Raw genomic sequence first — 20,670 nt, 5'->3', positions numbered from 1 at the left:
TAAAATCGAGACTTCAGAGTCATAATTAAGTTAGCGATAGGACCCCGTGAGGTGTTGCAATCCCCATGTACACATTTGCCTGACAGATGTGCTGTTTAAAGAGTTAGTGATGGAATGACATGTATTTTTCACATGTCGGACGCTGCTGCTATGCGTTTATTTGTTTCCGTGTACCCCCGCTACTAACGGTCATTTTATGTAGGTCTGATGTAGCAATATTGTACTCATATCAGGCAGACCAAGTGTTTTACGGTTCGATAACCTATTTTATCGTAGAGAAACCGTGAAGAAGGAAGTATGTTATTAACAACGCTACATTCAATACGTCTGATAGGTCGGAAGCGCAGGTGATAAAACGGGACTATAATGTTTGAAGTGCAGAACGTTGTAGCCTTAGGAGTGCATGTATTTATGTTTTCTCTTACCAATACCTTAGAGGTACCGATCCTAGACCCTAGTACAGTACTTCAGAGTTAGTAACTTGATTGATTTAGGTAGAAATGCGTCGAATTCCATCCATCTGGAGCTCCATCACCTATAAAAATGATTCCTTTCTTGTTCTTCTTAACTGTCTGCTATTACATGACGGCAATTTGAAATCTGTTACTGTACTGTACATAAGCTGCTCGACATGGTCGTATCTCGAGAAATCTCGTGCACTTTGACGGGTTAGGACTCGGAAAGCTCAATTGATTCCCCTCATACACGTTAAGTGTACCGGTCTTCTTCTGGTCCTTTGCAGATTAATTCGCTAACGGTACTGCAGGGCTGGTTGGTCAATGACAGAGTGAAAGACCCTCCTCACACTGATTTTAGTCCGTAAGACAGCGGTAATGCTCTGTGATTCTCTCCTCCCCCCCCCCCCCCCCACACACACACACACACACACACACACACACACACACACACACACTATTTAATTTATGATTGATATCTCTCTCTCTCTCTCTCTCTCTCTCTCTCTGCTCGAGGTGATAGAAGTATGTTGAACGCTGTCTGGTATACTTTGTTAATTCTCGAACACACAAGTCATCACTGAACGGACGTACTGCACATTTATCTACCCATGTTCGCAATGATACTCGCAAAGTGGAGAGGGGCTGGTTTACCTATGATGTTATAACAAGTTTCCCCAATTTCGATATGATTGGCTGGAGTTGAAGTTATTGTAACATTCTTCGTGCTATGAAATGTAATGTTCATTATTAGAGTACACAAATGGTGTCTTTTTTTCCATGCCATCTGTGCATTGGTTACCACATAATGATTGACTCATATCGCTTGTTTGACTTGGGGAACAGGTTCTGGTGGATGGGCAGCAACTTCCGAGGGGTTGCTAGCAACGAAACAGTGACCGCGTACGTGAGTGCAATATGAAGAATCAGTCGAAAGGGAAAGAGTCGTCAGCTATTCCGTCAGTGTGAGAGACGAGTCTAAATGTACAGCTCGCGAATCAACTTCGGACTGTTGTTTGGTGACCTACGCCAACAGTTTACTTAAAAGACAGTTACAACATTATCCAGTTTTATGCTATCTGCCGTAAGAATACGATTTACACCGTGCAACTTCTAGTTTCCTGTGAGAGGCTGTCGATCAGAACTTCTGTATGTCAGTTTAGAATCTGGCCCAGGTCTCGAAGTCGTGGCAGAAAAAAGGAAATGTTTGACATTGTACAAAGGTGTGTTAGAAAGCAGTGTTTGTATGCGACGCTCCCTCTGGTCCTGTTTATTTGCTTCAATCATTCGCCTGGAGTATAGGTGGTCAAACTTTAAAGTGGCATCTGCGGTGCCTGTATATTTAATAGGCGGCAGTAGCAGTAGCAGTTTGAGGTGATGCACTTGCTAACGGTTAGGAGTGCGTGGATAGCTGCACACTGCGATATTCTGCGGGAGCATTGGGGAATCTCTCTCCACGCTGGAGCGCCACCGCAGCTTTGCGTAATTGCGTCAGCATCTGTGTCTAGGTGACTTACATATGGGATGAAGTTAGTGGAAGTTCTATAGTTCTTATTTTCTACCCCCCAAACAGAGAAAAATTACGGTTTGGGTAGGATTGTTTGGGGGAAGAGACCAAACAGCAAGGTCATCGGTCTCATCGGATTAGGGAAGGGTGGGGAAGGAAGTCGGCCATGCCCTTTCAAAGGACCCATCCCAGCATTTGCCTGGAGCGATTTAGGGAAATCACGGAAAACCTAAATTAGGATGGACGGACGCGGGATTGAACCGTCGTCCTCCCGAATGCGAGTCCAGTGTGCTACCACTGCGCCACTTCGCTCGGTAGAGAATAAGGATGATAGCATGTTCAGCTGATTGATTTGAATGGATGCGGATCTGTAGTGCTTGTATGTAGTTTGGGGACGTAGCACATTGCGCGCATTTCCGTCAAATGGACAAAACACGGCCCTGTTGCACTAACTGAGGTCGTTCTGTTTCTACACGGGTTGGAGAAAACCATACTCACCACCTTCTGCGACTTCTGCTCAGTTCCGACTCAAAATGGAACGGTCACATGCGCAAAGCAGTAGAAATGTGATCAGGTGCAAGATGCTTAGGGGCTGGCTAAAACCAGGTTGGAATTTTACTGTAGCAGCTAGGTTCGAGGACGGTGGCTCATTTCGAGATACGGGAGTGTGAGAAATATTATTGACTTATGGGTGTGATCAGATGCAGGTATGTGCTTGAATAGAGAGACTATTCGAAATTATTGACACCATTTCTAGCGGATAGCGCAACACAAGAGATCTGAGGAGCTAGTGTACATTTTTCTTCTTACGACCTCAACCGGCACATCATCTACTACTACTACTTGTGCTCGTTCTGAGTCAATCGATGTATCGTCGAAGCTCTGTAGCGAATTCTCTCTCGATACCATATCAAATACTATAGAATTATCTAGTTGGGGCGGTGTGAGGAGTTGCAGATACCGCTTACATATCACGTTCCTTAGCAGAACCACTTCCGAAGTTCAGTGATTTTATTACAAGGTTGCATGGTGGACGGACAATACGCATTCATGCGATCACCGTGGCGGTATTTGTCTGGTCTGCACAAGGAAAAAAGGCGGACAGTGCTTCAGTATTGGAGGTATCAGTAATTTGGATGGGTAAATTTGATAAGAGCGAATCATCATGCTCGATTGACATCGTTTGTGTGGGATATAGGAGCCTCTACATAGCGTTGAGGACGTTTGCGTATGTTGAGTGCAGAAAGGGTGTCACATTAAGTGCGCTGGGACAAGCGAATTGGATGTTATTTTCCATTAACAGGTTCTGATACCTTGTATGCACGGAAATTCTTAACATGAGACATGTAGAAAGCGAGCGTTAACTATTTCTGGGACACTATACAATTTCCGAGAGGTCTACTTAGCTTTGTAAAAAACAACAAAAAAAGAGCCATGTAGCGTAAGAGTAACATTGAGAACGTTTTAGATGGCGAGTCACCACGCAGATGTTTCGCGGCGAAGCGAGAGCCACGCTGGGTAGTTAAGTATGGCTACACGGGTGTCTCATGTCGCGCTAGGAGCAATGCGCCCTGTGCTATTCTGTCATCGACAGTAAAGACATCTGCTGCTTGGAGGTGTCTTGCGTGAGCGCGTCTTGGAATTCAGTGACGTCAGTATAAGTGTGAGTGTATACACGAAACTATGGGCAGGCAACTTTCACCTGCATTCGGCAGCGGCTCGCATTTGTGACACTACACACATCCCTGGCTGGTGAGCCAGGACATGTGTCTAGGTGAACACATATTGCGATAGGAATTTCTCTTGTATCAAGTATGAAAAGGGTGTGGCCGCCTCATGCTTGTGGGACCCGAGTGGGGGGCCTGTGCGTGGTTTGACAGCTGACGGCCGTGTCCCTTCGCTGGGGTGGTCTGTGCGCTCTACTGGACAGGGGTTGCTGGAGGGTTCTTGCGGCACTGATTGCATTATTTTGGGAGTGGGCCTGTAGGCTGTTCTATGCGTTATTTGGACAGTTTACGAGTACTGAGCGTGTCTACACATCCTTGCGCTGCATTAGTTAGGAGGAGTCTGCAAGTGTGTAATGAAATTATTTGGGAAAATTAGGTGTTTGCATGTCTGGAGAGCGTTATTTAGTCTTAGTTTACAGGTCTGTGGACTCTGTGAGATGGCCTGAAGGATGTCTGTTGTATGAGTGTGATAAATAAAATGTTCAAAAATAAATAGAGTGCACTCCTTCCTTACTCTCCCCAGCAGCCCAGCACAGCCTGAATCATTTTCGCGCCATTTTCCCCCTACAGATCACCATCTGAGTTTCTCTGATGTAGAATCACGTGACTAATGCAGTAGCCAATAGAAGTGCAGCATTCCAGGGTTGGGGGTGAATGAATGAGCATTGCGCTCCTATTGGGAAAATGCGAAAATTCTCATTTGATAATTGAATATACAAATAGTACATTAATTTATGGAATATAATTAAAATTGAATTGGAATTAAGTGCTTACGTAATTGATATATTAGATGTGTGATGTGGGTGTCACATGTGTTCAGTTACATTTGTTAGGGTATTTCCAGAAGACTATCTGGGGGCGCAGATATGAACATGCAGGCCTCTTACGGGCCACAGACGTGAGAGAGAGAGAGAGAGAGAGAGAGAGAGAGAGAGAGAGAGAGAGAGAGAGAACATACGATCTGGGGTTACATAATGGGACCGTGCAGTGGTTGCGTGTCCTAGAGCACGGTGAAGAGAATTACGCAAGTGCCGTTACTCAAGATGACTGCATACATCACCCGACGTCATGAACTAAGCCAGTTGGGCTCTTGACCTCTTGGTGGACAGACTGGGTGGTACCATCTTCTATAACGGTACTTGCATCATCACCTGATGACCTGAGAGTGTCATCTGCTGGTGGCGTTCTGAACTAAGCCAGTTGGAGTCCAGGCCCAGTGGCGAACACACATGCTTGAAATTGGTTAAATAATAAAGAAAAGTGCTTTTTCCGAAGAATCCATAGGTGGAGGAGTCGACTTAGGTTAGTACAAGTCTCCTTTCTTTCGCACCAGCAGCGAAAACCCAAATGACCTGTGTTCCCACCAAAATTGAAACTCGGCGCTAGTTCAAGGAGGAATTGGCGATCAGGTGACGTAGGAAGATATCTCACTTGGCAGGTTAGTGGAGGTAGGCCATTTTCTTTGCTTAGTAGAGATAACATAGGTTTGGTCGGCATTATCCTTTTGGAATTTGAACTTCAACTTTTTTGGGGGGGAAGGTGCCACGCCACACTCCCCCAGAAAAAGATCAGCCTTGAATGACCTAATAGCCGCCATCTACATCTACATCCGGACTCCGCAATCCACCATACGGTGCGTGGCGGAGGGTACGTCGTACCACAACTAGCATTTTCTCTCCCTATTCCACTGCCGGCCGCGGTGGTCTCGCGGTTCTAGGCGCTCAGTCCGGAACCGCGCGACTGCTACGGTCGCAGGTTCGAATCCTGCCTCGGGCATGGATGTGTGTGATGTCCTTAGGTTAGTTAGGTTTAAGTAGTTTTAAGTTCTAGGGGACTGATGCCCACAGATGTTAAGTCCCATAGTGCTCAGAGCCATTTGAGCCAAGCCTGTTCCACTCCCAAACAGAACGAGGGAAAAATGACTGCCTATATGCCTCTGTACAAACCCTAATCTCTTACCTTTGCGGTCTTTCCGCGAAATTTAAGTTGGCGGCAGTAAAATTGTACTGCAGTCAGCCTCAAATGCTGATTCTCTAAATTTCCTCAGTAGCGATTCACGAAAAGAACGCTTCCTTTCCTCTAGAGACTCCCACCCGAGTTCCTGAAGCATTTCCGTAACACTCGCGTAATGATCAAACCTCCCAGAAACAAATCTAGCAGCCCGCCTCTGAATTGGTTCTATGTCCTTCCTCAATCCGACCTGATAGGGATCCCAAACACTCGTGCAATACTCCAGAATAAGTCGTATTAGAGTTTTATCAGCGGTCTCCTTTACAGATGTGGTTCATCTTCCCAAAATTCTACCAATGAACCGAAAACTATTCACCTTCCCCACAACTGCCATTACATGCTTGTCCCACTTCATATCGCTCTGCAATGTTACGACCAATTATTTAAACGACGTGACTGTGTCAAGCGCTAGACTAATAATCGAGTATTTAAAAATTACGGGATTCTTTTTCCTATTCATCTGCATTAATTTACATTTATCTATATTTAGAGTTAGCTGCCATTCTTTACACCAATCACAAATCCTGTCCAAGTCATCTTGTATCCTCCTACGGTCACTCAACGACGACACCTTCCCGTACATCACAGCATCATCAGCAAACAGCCGCACATTGCTATCCACCATATTCAAAAGATCATTTACGTAGATAGAAAACAACAGCGGACCACCACACTTCCCTGGGGCACTCCAGATGATACCCTCACCTCCGACGAACACTCACCATTGAGGATAACGTACTGGGTTCTATTACTTAAGAAGTCTTCGAGCCACTCACATACTTAGGAACCAATCCCATATGCTCGTACTTTAGTTAGGAGTCTGCATTGGGGCACCGAGTCAAACACTTTCCGGAAGTCAAAGAATATGGCATCTGTCTGATACCCTTCATCCATGGTTCGCAAGATATCACGTGAAAAATGGGCGAGTTGCGTTTCGCAGGAGCGATGCTTTCTAAAGCCGTGCTGATGCATGGACAGCAACTTCTCTGTCTCAAGGAAATTCACTGTATTCGAACTGAACATCTGTTTGTTGCAGGATTCTCGAACATATTCTAAGGATATTGGTCTGTAATTTTGAGGATCCGTCCTACCTTTCTTATATACAGGCGTCACCTGCGCTTTTTTCCACTCGCTCGGGACTTTACGTTGACCAAGAGATTCGCGATAAATGCAAGCCAAGTAAGAAACCAATGCAGTAGAGTACACTCTGTAAAACCGAATTGGAATCCCATCAGGACCTGGCGGTTTATTTATTTTCAACCCATTCAGCTGTTCACAACTCCAAGGATGTCTATCACTATGCCGGCCGGGGTGGCCGAGCGGTTCTATGCGCTTCAGTCTGGAACCGCGCGACCGCTACCGTCGCAGGTTCGAATCCTGCCTCGGGCATGGATGTGTGTGATGTCATTAGGTTTAATTAGTTCTAACTAACCTAAGTTCTAGGGGACTGGTGACCTCAGATGTTAAGTCTCATAGTGCTCAGAGCCATTTGAACCATTTCTTCCGATATCTGTAACCAATGGAAATTCATGTTGTATGCTGAAAGATAGGGCTACATTAGAGTACTAGTAGCAAATGATTAAACCCAATCTTGGGATCGAAAAGACGGCTTAAAATTCTTTTCCGACAATATAGAACTGAAAAAGTATAAAGCAAAGAGTAAATGACAAAGTTCCGTTATTTTTCAAAGCCGATATTATTAATGGCCGTGAAGCTACTTAGAATGGCACAATGAGATGAATGCACTTCTTAATAAATATGTAAAAAGCAGGAGAAATGTGTGTCAACAAGTAATCTTCCAGTCTGCTGCATTTGAAAACGACGTCGAAATGGCTATATGTGTTAGGTTTGAAGTTACTCTGGTAGTCATATGAATGACGCACAAAACTGATCTAGATTTGTGTCCAATCGTACCCGGATCGTTAATAAGTGAACAAAGGCTTGTGTGACGAATGAAGAACTTTACAGATGAATCTGAAGCTTGTGGGAGAAAGAAATGACAGTACAGCGGCACACAAGTAATACCGAATAATAAAACTCTCCGCTGCTTCATTATGAGTAATAAGAGTGACGTTCAGTGTTCAGTAGACTTCCTGTTACCGTTGAAGAAATGAAATAAAATATAGATTCAGGCTAGATACTTTACGTATTAGTTATCTTTCAAAAGAAAGGCTACTCACCGTTCTAGGTTAAAGTTTATGACAACAAGTAAACGTGACAGAAGTAATCTCCGAGATCTACTTTCCCGGGAGGCCGCATTAAGTTTCTCCGTCTTTCATTAACTAAATAGGCTTAAATATATACTTTTAATTAATTTTCTCTTTCTTAAGAGAACGTGAAAGCCAAAACGAGTATGTGACAGCGTCTAGAAGATGCCTGTGGCATACGTCGATTGGTGCTTTGATTATCATAGCGTCAGAGGTGAAATACTTCGACTGTTGGCCGTACGAGCTTATCTATGTTTGGTCACCTTACCTCGTGATAAACTATTCCCCTTCAAAAGATAACACTTTGAGAGACATGTTACGCTCTGTAACAGTTGAGTGCTGCGCAGCTAAAGATTAAAGGCAATGTTTCACGTAGTACACAAAATTCTCTGTATTTTTTACGTTGGAATCAGTTTCTTCTTGTATTCGGTAAGTAGAAATGCTCCAGTTATTAACTTACATTGTAGATTAATTGAATAAATCAGTCCAATGTCTATATTTCTAAAGTGGATTTTAGTGCAGTGTAATTTTCCTGGTATTATGTGCCCGTATTTATTTCAGTAAGTAGGAATACTGTTTTCTGTGCAGCGATGATATCTACAGAGTGTTTCAAAAAGGACTTTACAACTTTTAATTTATATGAATTTTCAATCATAGTACCTAAAAAGGTGATGGTAGTGTCAATTCGTAAAACATCACGTTTTGTCTCGCGTGGTTCGCTAGTGCCGAATCACACCGTAAGGAGCGCCAGCGGCAGTTGTGTTAAAGATGGCTGCCTTCACTGGACCTGAGCGTTATAACTAGGTTTTGGTTTGATGAATCGAAGTCTGCGACAACAGTTTAGCGTACTTGGTAAGGAAATTACGCTGAAGATCCTCCTACTAGGCCTATAATTTATGAGTGGCATAAATGCTCGCAGGAACTTCTGTGCGCATATGTTAAATTACATGAGGATGAACATTTCTTGGACAAAATCATCTTTTGTGACGAGTCAACTTTTCACTTAAGTGGCAAGGTTAACAGACATAACTGTAGGATTTGGGACAGTGACATTCCACATTCCACATTGCAACATCTTCGTGATAGCCCTAAACGGAACGTTTTTTGCGCATTGAACAAGAATAAAGTGTACAGTCCCGTTTTTCTGGGAGAGAACCATTAGTGGGATAGTGTACCTGGATATGTTACAAAAATTTTTGATTCCACACTTCGGTGGGGATGACAAAGAACGAAATGTTTACTTCATGCAAAATGATGCACCACCCCGCCACCTATCTGATGTCCAGGATTTTCTCAGTGACCGCTTTCCAGGCCAATGGATTGGCCGTGATGTGCCAATTGCATGGCCACACGTTCCGCAGACCTGACATGACTCGATTTTTTTGTTTGGGGATTCATCAAAGATACCGCGTTTGTGCCTCCTGTATCGGCTTCTCTACTTAGAGCAAGAATTTATGCCGCTACTGAGCTAGTTACACCTGCAATGCTACAGCGAGTTTGGGAAGAAACTGGTTGCTTATCCCACACACATCCCATCGGAAGTCAAAGTCAAAAACATCATCTTTAGTTTACAGTAAAAAAAACTTTGATCTGTTTCTCTACAAAATAACAGTAAAATTCATATAAAGTTATTGAAAGAAGATGTAGAGCTGGGTTTAAAGCTGCATAGTCCTTTCTGAAACAGCCTCTGTATTCGTGGACATCGTTTAGTGCGATACTATCTACCCATTCTATTGAACTGCTTTTGGTGTGGAGAGAAGTGCATCTGCAACCGCATCTCTCTTGTTTAGAAGGTATCCCTGTGTATCATTTTATATCCAGAGAAGTTTTAATAATATATTTCCAAAATATTCACACTAATTCTTACAATCTCCGAAACTACGGATTTCTATCCTTTGATATGGTTAATGCATTGCGATGTAACATCGTACGAATGTGCTCTACTACTTGGGTCATTGACGCCCCGCAATTCGAGTTCCGATTTCAGAGATATCGACTGGCACTTCCCGTTATCTATATCTGGATTGAATACACGAGCTCTGCCTCCCCCTCACACTTACACTGGCTGTCTGTCCTTTACTTGCAGTATCTGCTTTCGGCAAGACCAGAACTTTTGTGGCTTGAACGTGCACAAGGCTAAATGATTTGCTAAAGGCTGTCAGTAGTCTTCAGTCCACAGCGTCATGTTTTGTTAGATGCTACATTGTCAAGTTTACTAAATACTGTATTTGAAATTTAAAAAAAGTTTTTTTTGAGTGAATCTTTCACTCCGCATTGCAGTTCTCGATGTTTTGAGATTACCACACGAATAAAAACTGTGTGCCGGACCGGAAATAATTCTGAAAGGGACCCTCACACGTTCAACCTCTTTCCCGGATCACCACTTTGAGATCGGAAAGCTGCGATAACAACGATAAATTTTAAAATTTCAGAGCTGTGTTTTATGACTGTCTTAAAAACAAATTCGCTTCGAAAATAAAAGCTAGTGTGTCCCTTCGCTGTCTAGTACGCTATCCGTCGTAGCCATCTTAGTGAACGGAAGGAGTAAAAGGTGGTGTCAGAAAACAATATCGAAAGTTTGCGCAATATATTGAAGGAGTGCGGAACTTTATGAGTACTGACTGTCACCCTTACACGGTAAATTATATTGCGCAATATTCCGAGCGACACTGTGCAATATACAGCAGCTTCCGCCGAGACTTCGTGATATTCGGATATGCTAACAACTGATAAATCGAACCCGTATGAATATGAATACAGCAGGAAAGACAGATGAAAGGAATCATGTGTTGAAGTGCGTTCAGTGCAGTAGTTTGATTACGTATTTAACGTTTATTCAGTAATTAGCTTTAGAAACACTCGACAAGAGTAATTGCAGCGAAATAACACTGCTACTGTTTATTTGTTCGTTTCACAAGCTTGAATTTTTTATTGACTAGATACGTAACAGCACAACCTACCAATGCTCTACGATCATGTATCTCATTCTTCTAAGGTTTAGTGGGAAGTGAAATCCAACGAGTATGTGAACAATGCTGCTTCTATGTACCTAAGGTGCAACGCAGTTCGTTGAAAGCTTCCTCGTTCATCCTTAAAAAGTTCAGATACCAATATGGCTATCTTAGCACCTTAGTGTGGCCGTATGTAGATCTGACTTCTAAGCCACTTTTTCGCGGATCGCCACTTTGTGATAATAATGATAAGTCGTAGAACATATCACTGATATCGGGACGCTGTAATCCCACTATTTATTTTCGATCTGTTTCTCCTCCCCCCCCTCCCCACCCTAAGGCAAATTCTGGATGTCTCTTCACGGTTTTGTATTCTCTCCTGTCGTAGTCTTCTTAGTGAGTGGGAAGAGTAAGAGGTCCAATCTTATTATGGTTGTTTAAATTAGTCGACTTACATTAATCTGAAGATTTACTTTTCTAATTCGAATTATTTAAATACTCCTCGTACTCAATAACTTCCAATGTTTTTCAGTAAGTATTCATCGTCGGTCGTCTTAATATGATGATGCAATGGATTGGCCGCCATTGTTGCAGCCTTAAGTGCTCGCAACACGTTCCAGAAAACGAACCTATATTGGTTCATTTACATGACAATGAAGTCTCCGACGCATAAAACTGTTTGATGCCGATCTATAAGCGTTACTTTATTACAGAGATAATTAATCATCTTTCCGCTGTTCCTATGGGACCAAACTGCTGAGGTCATCGGTCCCTAGGCTTACACACTACTTAATCTAACTTAAACCAACTTACGCTAAGGACAACTCAGACACCCATGCCCGAGGGAGGACTCTAATCGCCGACGGACGAAGTCGTACGAACCGTGGCAAGGCGCCCAGACTGCGTGACTACCCCGCGCGGCTGGTAAGTGGCCTCATATTGCCAAGTTTTTTCTCAATTTGACTCGTTTTTGTAATCACTTAAACATCACAGACTCTCTCAATCTATGAAATTTTCTTCCATTTCCTCTTCCTCCCATGCTGGGTTTTACACTTTCTTTGACAGGTATATTATGTTTCATCTACAGTCATAACACTGCGCCAGAAGTGTTGTATTGGCTTCAATTTTTAACAATCCCTATGTACAAGATGCTTCGTACACTGTTTCCGATCAGCAATCAAAGTTCCTCCAACAATCGCGCTCTCAAGCTCTCTGTGGTTTATCGCTGACAAGGGAACTTCCCCATCGCACCCCCCTCAGATTTAGTTATGTTGGCACAGTGGATAGGCCTTGAAAAACTGAACACAGATCAATCGAGAAAACAGGAAGAAGTTGTGTGGAACTATGAAAAAAAATAAGCAAAATATACAAACTGAGTAATCCATGCGAAAATATGTAACATCAAGGTTGATCCGAGCTCAGGAGCGCCATGGTCCCGTGGTTAGCGTGAGTAGCTGTGGAACGAGAGGGCCTTGGTTCAAGTCTTCATTCGAGCGTAAAATTTTATTTTTTATTTTCAGACAATTATCAAAGTTCAGGCACTCACACATAATCAACTTCGCTCTCCAAAATTCCAGGACATGTTCAGATTTGCTTGGAAATATGCAGGATTTGACGGTCTACATACGGAAAAATTTGAAAACGTTAAAAACATATGTTTTGACAGAGCACAGGGAAAAGTGTTGGATTCATTTGTTGCAGTTTATGTGACAGTTTCACAGTCGCACAAACTCTTAGGTTTTCTTGTGGATGTGAGAATTACTCCCAAAAAAAGTGACGAAAACGTAAATCGGGCAATGTAGAAGAATCTTTTTACCCATTCGCTAAGTGTACAAGTTAGGTGGGCCGACAACATACTCCTGTCATGTGACGCACATGCCCTCACCAGTGTTTTACAGAATATATCAGACGTGTTTTCCTGTGGAGGAAATGTTTTCGGTTCCCATTGGAGAGGCACGTCCTTTCGTCTACTAATCGCACGGTTTTGCGGTGCGGTCGCAAAACACAGACACTAAACTTACTACAGTGAACAGAGACGTCAATGAACGGACAGATCATAACTTTACTTTTTTATTTTCGCAAACTTTTCACTGGAGGGCAGATTTGAACCAACCTTTTCACTTGAGGGGAGACTTGAACCAAGGACCTCTCGTTTCGCAGTTGCTCACGCTAACCACGGGACCACGGCGCACCTGTTGCCTATCTTGGCACGGACTACTCCGTTTGTATATTTTGCTTATTTTTTTCATAGTTCCACACAACTTCTTCCTGTTTTCTCGATTGTTCTGTGTTCAGTTTTTCAAGGCCTATCCGCTGTGCCAACTTATAACTAAATCTGAGGGGGGTGCGATGGGGAGGTTCCCTTGTGAGTAATACAGGTCTTCACACGTTTCTTCGAAATGTGCGTCACCGGAAGCTTGAGATGACAGCAAGCAAACAGCTGCTCGCTGCCCTCTTGTCAAAGCTCGAAGAAAACAGTTTAAAGACTCACTCTTACGAACATTAAAATTTGCCGCTACTTTATATTTAGCGCTTTTAAGTACTTGTTGCAGTTTCAACTCCCGACTATACACACACAAAACCTAAGTCGCGCACATCGTGAGATCAGCACGAGTAATGACTTGCACCTTTAGTCTGTTCAAAATTGCTTTAGGTTTTACGTCTACGAAGGAAGTAGTGGAGTGAGTTACCTGCTGCATAGCCGATTCAAGTATTACACACAGGGTAATTCAGCCGTCCCTACGGCTTTCGTCTTACGCAACCCGTAATGTTGCACGTGGCGTATGAAGGACAGAAACAAGATTTTCATATTCTTTCGCTCGGTACGTGCGAACTACGAGGGTTGTCCAGAATGTGAGTTCCGATCGGTCGCTAAATGGAAACCACAGTGAAAACCAGAAACGTTTTATTTGGAACAGTTAGGTACACCTTCCGTCTACTTCGAGTGGTGACTATGTAGAGAACTTTGAGTTTTGTCGTAGTGTTGTATCAACTTTCCAATATCCTCGTCATAGAAAGCAGCCGCCTGTGCTTTCGGCCAGTTATCTGCACTCGTCTGCAGCTCGTTTTCTGTAGAAAAATTTTGTCTTCATAGCCAGCGATTCTTGGGGGGCAGAGATGAGACTCAGGGGAAGCCAATTACGGACTGTATAGTGGGTGATCAAACACTTCTCATCGGAAACGCTGCAGGAGCGTTTCATTTCCTCTGCGGTGTGCGGCCGAGAATTTGCATGAAGAAGGAACTGCATGACAGTTGTGTTATGTGGACAGCATGACACAGGCGAAATCTCTAACCGCCTCATACTTGGCGGTAGACGCTATTCCCTACGCATCTTTAGGTGCTCACTGTTCACTCAAAATTGAAAAGAGCGACGCGACACTATCGACGGGCATACAAGAGACACTGGGAAAATCTGGTAAAGCTTTGCACAGATGCGTTGGGCAGTGTTTTCCATTTCGTGACCGATCGGAACTTACTTTTTGAACAACACTCGTATTAGTCATTCAGAAAAAATGAGGTCCTTTTCGTAGAAAATTTGTGCTGGGATATGTATCCCCTAGAAGCCGTAGTTTTCGAGTTATTCACGAAAAACGAATAAAACTGACCTTAAACTCACCCTCACAACCATACTCACATTCCACAGTTCTGGATTTCTAGTATGCTTGTGATATCGAAAGATGGTGCTCCAGCGCACTTTCACTGTCAGGCCAGGGCATATATCATACCCACCTACACCTGCATCTACGTCTACATCTACATCCATACTCCGCAAACCACCATACGGTGCGTCGCGGAAGGTACCTGTACCACTAATAGTCGTTTCTTTTCTTATTCTAGTCGCAGGTAGAGCAAAGGAAAAATGACTGTCTGTATACCTCCGTATGAGCACTAGTTTTTCGTATCCTATCTTCCTGGTCCTTACGCCCAAATATTTAAACGACGAGACTGAGTCAACCAGGACAGTAACAACGATGTATCCGAACACTACGGGATTGTTTTTCCTACACATTCGCATTTTTCTTCATGTAGAGCTAGCTGCCATTCAACACACCACTATAAATTTTGTCTACATCTTCTTGTATCACCCTACAGTCACTCAACTTCGACACCTTCCCGTACACCACAGCATTATCAGCAAACTAACGAAGACTTGCTGTCCGCCCTGTACGCCAGATCATTTATGAATACGGAAAATAATAACGGTCCTGCACAAATCCCTGGGACACTCCTAACGATACCCTCCTGTATGATGAGCACTCGCCATCGACGACAACATACTAGGTTCTACTAGAGAAATCTTCGAGCCACTCACATATCTGGGAAGCTATTCCGTATGCTCGTACGATTGTGGACATTCTGCAGTGAGGTACCTGTCAAATGCTGTTCGGAGCTCTAGAAGTGTATCTACCAGTTTCCCTTCACCCTTAGCTTGCAGTGTATAATGTGAGAAAACGGCAAGCTGAGATCCACAACAACAATTCTTTTTGAAACCATGCTGAATTTTGATACCCTGTATATTTCCCGGAGACAGAAAAGCTTGTGAGTCACCTAACGTTACCGCTGGATATATTTCGTAAACCACATCAAATACTGATGAACCGATTCCACAGACCCAACGTGAGGAGAGGGGCTGGTGTAACTGTTTAATACAAACCATACAAAAATGCACGGAAGTATGTTTTTTAACACAAACCTACGTTTTTTTAAACGGAACCCCGTTAGTTTTGTTAGCACATCTGAACATATAAACAAAGACGTAATCAGTGCCGTTTGTTACATTGTAAAATGTTAATTACATCCGGAGATATTGTAACCTAAAGTTAACGCTTGAGTACCACTCCTCCGCTGTTCGATCGTGTGTATCGGAGAGCATCGAATTACGTAGGGATCCAAAGGGAACGGTGATAGACCAATAAAAAGGTGTTAGCATGTGGACGTAATGTCTCTTCTGTACCTAAGGTCCTTTTCACTGACGCACGTGTACATTACCACGAGGGGTGAGGTACACGTACACACGTGGTTTCCGTTTTCAATTACGGAGTAGAATAGTGTGTGTCCCGACATGTCAGGCCAATGGATGTTCAATGTGGTGGCCATCCTTTGCTGCACACAATTGCAATCTCTGGCGTAATGAATGTCGTACAGGCCGCGGTACATCTATTGGCCTGACATGTCGGGACACACACTATTCCACTCCGTAATTGAAAACGGAAACCACGTGTGTACGTGTACCCCACCCCTCATGGTAATGTACATGTGCGTCAGTGAAAAAGACCAATAAAAAGGTGTTAGCATGTGGACGTAATGTGCTGTTCCAGTCCCTTCTGTACGTAAGGTCCATCACCGTTCCCTTTGGATCCCTACGTAATTCGGTGTTCTCCGATACACATGATCGAACAGCAGAGGAGTGGTACTCAAGTGTCAACTTTAAGTTACAATATCTCCGGATGTAATTAATATTTTACAATGCAACAAACGGCACTGATTACGTATTTGTTTATATGTTCAGATGTGCTAACAAAAGTAACGTAGTTCCATTACAAAAACGTAGGTTTGTGTTAAAAAACCTACTTCCGTGCATTTTTTATGGTTTGTATTAACCAATTACACTAGCCCCTCTCCTCACGTTCGGTCTGTGGAATCGGTTCGTCAGTATTTGATGTGGTTTACGAAATATATCCAGCGGTAATGTTAGGTGACTCACACCGCATTATATTCAAACTCAGAATGTGTTTTATAGTTCTGCGGATCCATTCTTTTACCTTTCTTATTTACAGGAAGCACCTGTGCTTTTTTCGAGTCGCTTGTGACTTTGGGTTGGGCGAGAAATTTGCGATAAATGCAAGTAAAGTAAGGGGCCAGTGCCGTGAAGTACCGGGTGATCAAAAAGTCAGTATAAATTTGAAAACTGAATAAATCACGGAATAATGTACAGTCGTGCTCAAAAGTATACGAACGACCTGAATTGCATTATGCCTGATGCGCATACAACCCTCATAACACAGCTGTCTAGCAGGTCATCTAATCGCCCCTCGGTACAGTCGTTTGACTATTGAAAATGGTTCCAACAAAACACCACTAGAAAACATTACATCTTGAGTTATTGCAATAAAGAGAAAAGTAATACCAAGATACTGCAAATATCAGGGAAAACCTTATCACAGATGAGACTGTCCTTAAGGCTTGTAAGCTCACATTTATTACGATAAATAACATGCCTCAAATGTTACCACTCACTACGTGCATTAACTTTCTAACGTTATAATGAAAGTTCGATTTCCTCTTCAAAGTAACACATCATACTTATTATTATACACAAAATGACATTAAAAATTTAACTTTTTCACGAGCTGCTAGTTGAGAATATGTATGAACTTCAAGTGACACGGCGAACCGTCGCGTTCTGCATGTGGATTCAAACCCACGGTCATGCAGACTAAGCAAAGATTTCGTGAATGACGGAAACTAACAGTCATTCCTGACTAGGCATACAGAGAGTGATATACCTCTATTTTAAACAGTATCAGTTTACCATTGAAGTGGAAAAAGACTAGGCTATTTCGTTTCTCGATGTGTTAGTCATGAGACAGACCGATGGCAGTCTAAAACAAAGCGTTTCGGAAGACCAAACATACTGATAGATACTTACATAAGAACTCCAATCACCACCCACAACAAAAAAGAGGTGTAATCAAAAGTTTAGTGGATAGGGCAAAACGGATTTGTACGCCGGAACATCTGTATACGGAACTGAATCATCTGAAACAGGCCTTCGAAAAGAATGGGTACTCAAAGAAATTAAGAGAGTTTTAACGCCTAATTACAGCAGGCCAAAGGACAAGGATGGTACACAACAATGGAAGAACACTGTGTCTTTACCTTTCATTAGTAAGGTTACAGATCTAATCGGCAAAATTTTGGTGAAACAAAGTGAAACCGGTATTCAAACCTACCAGAAAAATAGGATAAGCACTTAGTTCCGTTAGAAGACCACCATTATCATCTAGCGGTGTTTATAAAATTCCGTGTACCTGAGGCAAGGTCTATATTGGTACTACGAAAAGAAGTGTGAATACGAGGGTAAAGGAGCATAAAAGTCTTTGCCGACGGGGTAAAATAGATAAACCGGCCGTTGCGGAACATGCACTTCAGTCCGGTGACCATGTAGTTAAGTTTTCTGAAACTACAGTTTTAAGTGCTACCACGAACTATTATCCACGACTGTATAAGGAGGCTATTGAAATTTGTAAACACGAAGATAATTTTAATAGAAAAGATGAGGCCTTGAAATTAAGCGAGATATGGACAGTGGCGTTACAGAATCTGTAAGTGATTTTTATCTATGACAGACTATTATCGATAGTTACATTTTATCATTGACTAGTTTTCTCTCTGCTACTGTATGCAAGCTAGACCACGCCCACTTTCGTCGGTATTTAGGCCGCTCTCCGACGCCCGACTCGTCAGTCGGCAGGACTGAACAGGACCAGCCATACCCCTGATGATGTCCAACGTAGTATTGCACGAAACGTTAGGAATAGAAGTATTCCATGGACCACGGCCGTATAACCCGGAAGAATTATCAACAACAGTACCATCCAGTCGTGAAAGCATTGTATGAGTATCACTTAAGAAATATCAACTTTATACAACGTAAACATTTTTAACGGACGCGAATTACTACCGAGCATCTGTTGTCCCTGTTAACGAACTACAAGAGATATTAAGTATTGCTCCTTCACAATTAACTTACTTGAAATGCCGTGAGGTAAAGCTTTGTGTTGGACAGGGATTCGAACCCAGAACCTAATCGGATTGTTATCGAAGCACAATCAACTGTGACATATCGGATTTTTTCGGCAGTAGCTAGATGTTTAAACTGAAATGATGAGACGAAATATTAATTTATTCCTTCCCACAACTCCAACCCGGCACCTATCGCTGTTATATTCTAGAGAAAACGAACGTTAAATATGAGTTTGTTGCACCAGCAGCGACATGTGAGCATGTTTGAACTAGAAATAATATGACGAAGAGTTCAGTGCTCACTGGGAATAGAGCCCCACACAAATCGTTGTTGACTACACACAATGAGACGTCAGCTACCGAATTTTTCTCCACCAGCAGCTCGGAATAACATCGTGAACTTACAGTGATCTCGCAAATAGTTATATGTGTTACTGGGAGCCAAAAACGTCAGATATCGTTAGTGTTGACAACGAATGAAAATACATTAAAATCAAAATTATTATCCACCAGCAGATAGGTGTTTTCATTATGTATTATCAAGTTCTAGCATGACAACTTTAGTGCCGGCCAGGATTCGAACCCATTCACGCGCAGTATGTGGAGATGTTGAATTATAATCGAGCTGTACTGTTACGAAGGGATCAAATTTCGCGTTAAGGGCGGTCTGAGTTGCGTTCCCAGTTCAGAACCAATAGTATCGACATACAGAAACTCAAATATAATATGAAATAAGTGTCCTGTGACCTTACATAGCGTTTGTTTATCACCAGTAACCTTTTGTTATACTAGTTGTTAATTTCTAGTGACGAGAGATTTTACATGTCGCCACTCCTGACTTTACTGTGGTTCAACCTAAGGTCTACTTGGTAGAGAAGGAATATCATGTTTAATGTGAATTTCAGACCACAATGCCATTATGCCTTCTTCACTTGTCGTAGCCAGACGAGAATAGAATCGGTCTCTACATACCAAAATTAAGGGCTGAAGTTGGAATCGAACCCAAACCATGACTATGAATCTACCAGCAATCCAAAAGACCTCCATTTTTCTATTTTAACGCCATTGCGCCACACTGGAAGAGAATTCTGACAAAAAAATGGTTCAAATGGCTCTGAGCACTATGGGACTCAACTGCTGTGGTCATAAGTCCCCTAGAACTTAGAACTACTTAAACCTAACTAACCTAAGGACGGCACACAACACCCAGCCATCACGAGGCAGAGAAAATCCCTGACCCCGCCGGGAATCGAACCCGGGAACCCGGGCGTGGGAAGCGAGAACGCTACCGCACGACCACGAGATGCGGGCAGAATTCTGACACACAGGCTCCCTGTAGTGGTTTGCAGCATGTTCAGTACATTCATTTACTTGGTTGACCAAATCGCCATGAACTACTTGTCTTGGCTACCCAGTGCATACATTCGACTCCATTTTGTAATCACCGAAATAAAATCATGCAACTGCCACCTACACAGAACTCAGCGCAATAGAGTAGCTCAAGTAGAAAGGGACACTTCCTGCTTAAATTTCTGCATCTTACGCTGTTATCTGTTTGTGAAAACGTCATGCGGTGCAAAAGAAAATCTGTAACTGTGTCTCTCAGAAGTCTACATCCGGCCATATGCATTATCTCACAACACTGTGTAATGCGGCAGTTCTGGAGGAATTGTTCTCGACACCTGGAGCTGCTGTGGGCACGGTTTAGCTAGTACTGTAACGGTAAGTCAGTGCACCGTAGACAAAACGTCACGAGTTCAAATACATTCGCTGCTACAATTTTTAAAACGCAATTCTGCTGTCTGCTGAACTTATCAATCTTATGGAGCTTTGAACATAATTCCCTTCACTTCTCAACCCAAAATAGTCGCATGTGGAAAAAGTGCCAACTACTGCGACGTTTCGTTCTTTTCAGGTTTAATAGACGGCCAGGCAGCAGATGCACCTCGAAACTTTTATATTATGTGGGGAGAGCGCATCGGGCCAAAATACGTCAGGAAGTATTTTCTACATTAGCTGTCGTGTGGTAGTGGCATTATATTCTTCTTCAAACCTTGTTGGACAGC

The 20,670-nt window shown here is 42.9% G+C and overlaps 1 protein-coding gene across 1 annotated transcript in view; it reads left to right on the top strand.

Moving 5' to 3' along the window:
* The first annotated feature begins 8,208 nt into the window (after positions 1-8,208).
* The window catches only part of LOC126259883 (uncharacterized), a 97,518-nt gene continuing 85,056 nt past the window's right edge, over positions 8,209-20,670 (top strand). The window contains exon 1 of the mRNA XM_049956954.1: positions 8,209-8,335. Within this exon, the coding sequence (XP_049812911.1) occupies positions 8,270-8,335 (66 nt within the window). The 5' untranslated portion in view covers positions 8,209-8,269. The remainder of the gene's footprint in view (positions 8,336-20,670) is intronic.

Source organism: Schistocerca nitens, chromosome 5 (genome assembly GCF_023898315.1).
Source record: "Schistocerca nitens isolate TAMUIC-IGC-003100 chromosome 5, iqSchNite1.1, whole genome shotgun sequence".
Classification (NCBI taxonomy): domain Eukaryota; kingdom Metazoa; phylum Arthropoda; class Insecta; order Orthoptera; family Acrididae; genus Schistocerca; species Schistocerca nitens.
The sequence above is the reverse complement of the archived record's forward strand: the minus strand, read 5'-3'. Positions and strand labels throughout refer to the sequence as shown.